Source organism: Somniosus microcephalus, unplaced genomic scaffold, assembly GCF_052327205.1.
Source record: "Somniosus microcephalus isolate GS21.2 unplaced genomic scaffold, FLI_Smic_1.0 unresolved_chr7, whole genome shotgun sequence".
NCBI classification, from domain to species: Eukaryota; Metazoa; Chordata; class Chondrichthyes; order Squaliformes; family Somniosidae; genus Somniosus; species Somniosus microcephalus.
In genome coordinates, this window is record NW_028225185.1 from 33,993,446 (window position 1) to 33,998,445 (window position 5,000).

Below are 5,000 nucleotides of genomic sequence, written 5' to 3' on the forward strand. Positions count from 1 at the left end.
GGGAAGGACCGAGGCCCCACGGTGCAGGGACACCAGGGGACAGGCCGAGGCCCCACGGTGCAGGGACACCAGGGGAAGGGCCGAGGCCCCCACGGTGCAGGGACACCAGGGGAAGGGCCGAGGCCCCACGGTGCAGGGACACCAGGGGAAGGGCCGAGGCCCCACGGTGCAGGGGCGGGGGACGGCGGCTGGTGTTGCCACGGTGAATTGACGCCTGGGATTTTCCGATTGGTCCTGGCACAGGTCCGGAGACGTCGAGCCCGGTTTGCGGAATGATCTCGGCGACCAATCCGGTGAAGACATCGCGGACCCACCAGGACCTGCATCGCGAACTGCTGCTCACCCACAGGAAGTAAGGCCGGGGGGGGTAATGGGAAGGAGCCAGGGGCGCGGGGCGGGGTCAAAGGGCAGTTTGGAGAGTGGGGGTTCAGTCCCGGGGTGGGTGGCTGGGGCCCACTGACGGACTGCATGGGGGGCCAGAGAGACGTTGAGTGGTGGGTGAGCCTGGACAGCGAGAGAACCAAACCAGAACCGACCCTGTCCTCACCCAACATTCACCGCACACTCGGAGCGTATGCACGCTCGCCTCGGAGTCAGAAGGCTTTGGGTTCGAGTCCCCACTCCAGAGACTCGAGCACAAAAAATCTAGGCTGAGACTCCAGTACTGAGGGAACGCCGCACTGTCGGAGGGGCGGTACTGAGGGAGCGCCGCACTGTCGGAGGGGCAGTACTGAGGGAGCGCCGCACTGTCGGAGGGGCGGTACTGAGGGAGCGCCGCACTGTCGGAGGGGCGGTACTGAGGGAGCGCCGCACTGTCGGAGGGGCGGGTACTGAGGGAACGCCGCACTGTCGGAGGGGCGGTACTGAGGGAACGCCGCACTGTCGGAGGGGCGGTACTGAGGGAGCGCCGCACTGTCGGAGGGCGGTACTGAGGGAACGCCGCACTGTCGGAGGGGCGGTACTGAGGGAGCGCCGCACTGTCGGAGGGGCGGTACTGAGGGAGCGCCGCACTGTCGGAGGGGGCGGGTACTGAGGGAACGCCGCACTGTCGGAGGGGCGGTACTGAGGGAACGCCGCACTGTCGGAGGGGCGGTACTGAGGGAGCGCCGCACTGTCGGAGGGGCGGTACTGAGGGAGCGCCGCACTGTCGGAGGGGCGGTGCTGAGGGAGCGCCGCACTGTCGGAGGGGCGGTACTGAGGGAGCGCCGCACTGTCGGAGGGGCGGTACTGAGGGAGCGCCGCATTGTCAGAGGTGCCGTCTTTCAGGATGAGACGTTAAACCGAGGCCCCGTCTGCCCTCTCAGGTGGATGTAAAAGATCCCACGGCCACTATTGGAAGAAGAGCAGGGGGGAGTTCTCCCCGGTGTCCTGGGGCCAATATTTATCCCTCAACCAACATCACTAAAAACAGATGATCCGGTCATTGATCACATTGCTGTTTACGGGAGCTTGCTGTGCGCAAATTGGCTGCCGCGTTTCCTACATTACAACAGTGACCACACTTCAAAAAAAGTCCTTCATTGGCTGTGAAGGGCTTTGGGGACGTCCTGAAGTGGTGAAAGGGGCTGGAGAAATGGGAGTCTGTCTTTTTCTTTCACTCCTACACACTCCGGCTCGGCCACTGGTTCGCCCTCGCTCACCTCTCACTCCTTCTCAGGGGTCTGATGAGTAAGTCGGAGCTGCAGAAGGTTCTAGAACAGCGGAAGCTGCGCCGGGTGGAGGACGAGCCACCGGATCGAACCCCGCTCGAACAGGAATTCCTCAAGAGACAGCTGAAGAAAGAGGAGGTGAGACCGCGGGGGGAGAGAGAGAGAGACTGGGGGAGTGAGAGACTGGGGGGGGAGAGAGAGACTGGGGGAGAGAGAGACTGTGGGAGTGAGAGACTGGGGAGGGAGAGAGAGAGACTGGGGAGTGAGAGACTGGGGAGGGAGAGGGAGAGAGAGAGACTGGGGGAGTGAGAGACTGGGGTGAGAGAGAGAGACTGGGGGAGAGAGAGAGAGAGAGACTGGGGGAGAGAGACTGGGGGAGTAAGAGACTGGGGGAGAGAGACTGGGGGAGTGAGAGACGGGGAGAGAGAGTGAGAGACTGGGGGAGAGAGCGTGAGAGACGGGGAGAGAGAGAGACTGGGGGAGAGAGAGAGAGAGACGGAGAGAGAGACTGGGGGAGGGGGAGAGAGAGAGAAACGGGGGGAGAGAGAGACTGGGGGAGAGAGAGACTGGGGGAGAGAGAGAGACTGGGGGAGAGAGAGACTGGGGGAGAGAGAGAGAGACTGGGAGAGGAAAGTGAGAGACTGGGGGAGTGAGAGAGACGGGGAGTGAGAGACTGGGGGAGTGAGAGAGACTGGGGGAGAGGGAGAGAGAGACTGGGGGAGAGAGAGAGAGACTGGGGAGTGAGAGACGGGAGAGAGAGAGACTGGGGGAGAGAGAGAGAGACTGGCGGAGAGGGGGAGAGAGACTGGGGGAGAGAGAGAGACTGGGGGAGTGAGAGATAGACTGGGGAGTGAGAGAGAGAGACTGAGGGAGAGAGAGACTGGGGGAGAGAGAGACTGGGGGAGTGGGGGAGAGAGAGACTGGGGGAGAGGGGGGAGAGAGAGACTGGGGGAGAGGGGGAGAGACTGGGGGAGTGAGAGACTGGGGGAGTGAGAGACGGGGGGAGAGAGAGAGACTGGGGGAGAGAGAGAGGACTGGGGGAAGTGAGAGAGACTGGGGGAGAGACTTGGGGAGTGAGAGAGAGACTGGGGGAGAGAGAGACGGGGGGGAGAGAGAGAGAGACTGGGGGGAGAGAGAGAGACTGGGGGAGAGAGAGAGCGAGAGACTGTGGGGGAGAGAGAGGACTGGGGAGAGAGAGAGAGACTGATGGAGAGAGAGAGAGACGGGGGAGAGAGAGATCCTCTTTCAGAGCATTCACAGTCAAACCACTAACACCATTGTCAGATCACAGCCAAATTACAGCGTATCTTAAAAGGACAGAAACAACCAACACAGAAACACAGCCCAGTAAGCTGTACAACATTAAAAAATCCTACAGATGGGCCCAAAACAGCACGGAAAAATACCAGAAAGCAATTAGCAGTCAATCAACTCAATCTCTCTTGGACACCTGCCTGGAAAACACATACACTCACAATAAAGAAGGCGTAAACCTGGCAGTGAATAACCTAAATAATATTTTTGATAATTTGGCATCAGTGTCGAACTTGAAATCTCGCAAGAGTAAACACAAAAACCACAAAAAATGGTTTTGATTCAGACTGTCATAACATGAGGAAAAAACTCAGAAAAAATATCAAACCAAAAACACAGACAACCAGAAAACGAGGAACTTACGCCTTACTTATTGTCAGGCACTAACACAATATAAAAACACACTCAGAACCAAGAAAGAACAGTATATTAAGAGTAAACTCCGCTCCATTGAGGAATCTATTCATTCTAGTTGTTTCTGGGACAACTGGAATACATTACACAAACAGCAACACGACGGAATTGGCCATTCAAAATGGAGACATATGGGAAAACCATTTTGAAAAATTATACCAGAAAAGCACACTAAGCAAGATCAAATATGTAAAGAATTGGAAAAAGCTCGAACTGGCCATAAAAGATTACCAAAACCCGTTAGACTCCCCAATAACTGAAAAAGAGCTATTTGAAAATTCAAGGACCTGCGACCAAGAAAAGCTTGCGGTGCAGATGGCATCCTAAACGAGATGATTAAACACACAGACGATAAAATGAAACTGGCTATCCTAAAACTCTTCAACTTGGTTCTGAGTGTCGGTTACTTCCCTGATATCTGGAACAAAGGACTCATAAACGCCCATATACAAAAGTGGAGACAAAGTTGACCCAAATAACTATCGAGGCATCTGTGTGAACAGTAACCTGGGGAAGGTATTCTGTAGTATCATAAACCAAAGACTTATAACTTCCTTGAGGAGCACAATGTCTTGAGTAAAAGCCAAATTGGATTTTTAGCAAATTATAGAACATCGGATCATATTTTCACCCTACACACCCTAATTGACAAACATGTTCACCAAAACAAAAGCAAAATTTTTGCTTGCTTTATAGATTTCCAGAAGGCTTTTGATTCTATTTGGCACGACGGTCTATTCTTAAAACTTATTGAAAGTGATGTAGGGGGAAAAACATATGATGTAATTAAATCAATGTATACAAACAATAAGTGTGCAGTTAAAATTGGAGACAAACAAACAAAATATTTCTCACAGTGGCGTGGCGCAGGGCTCGCCTATCTCACCGGCACTCTTTAATATTTACATAAATGAATTGGCAAAACTACTTGAACAATCTACAGCACCTGGTCTCGCCCTATATGACTCCAAGGTTAAATTCCTCCTCTATGCAGATGACCTGGTTCTACTCTCACCAACTGAGGAGAGTCTACAGCAGAACCTGGATCTGCTAGAGGGGTTCTGTCAGACCTGGGCCCTGACAATAAACCCCCAAAAAACCAAAGTTCTTGTGTTCCAGCAAAGATCCAGACATCAGGGACCCAGAATAAACTTCACACTAGGAGCAACTAAAATTGAACAAACTACAAATTACACATACTTAGGCTTAAAAATCAGTTCTACGGGAAATTTCCATTTGGCTGTGAATGAACTGAAAGAGAAAGCAAAAAGGGCTTTCTATGCTATTAAAAAGTCAATCCAAATAGAAATTCCAATTGGCATTTGGCTCAAAATTTTTAAATCAGTAATTGAACCAATTGCACTCTATGGCAGTGAGGTGTGGGGACCGCTAACACAACAAGAATTTGCAAAATGGGACAAACACCCAATTGAGATCCTACATGCAGAATTCTGTAAAAGTATCCTCCGGACTCAGAGGAAAACCGCAAACAATGCATGCAGGGCAGAACTAGGCCAATATCCACTACTAATTAATATCCAAAAAAGAGCCATCAAATTTTGGAAACACCTAAAAATGAGCAACCCCCACTGCTATCATTACGAAGCCCTGAAATGCCAAGAG

At 52.8% G+C, this 5,000-nt stretch overlaps 1 protein-coding gene across 1 annotated transcript in view; it reads left to right on the plus strand.

Moving 5' to 3' along the window:
- The first annotated feature begins 12 nt into the window (after positions 1-12).
- The window catches only part of LOC147086769 (protein FAM107B-like), a 6,771-nt gene continuing 1,783 nt past the window's right edge, over positions 13-5,000 (plus strand). The window contains exons 1-2 of the mRNA XM_085978378.1: positions 13-352; positions 1,658-1,787. Of these exons, the coding sequence (XP_085834504.1) occupies positions 273-352; positions 1,658-1,787 (210 nt within the window). The 5' untranslated portion in view covers positions 13-272. The remainder of the gene's footprint in view (positions 353-1,657; positions 1,788-5,000) is intronic.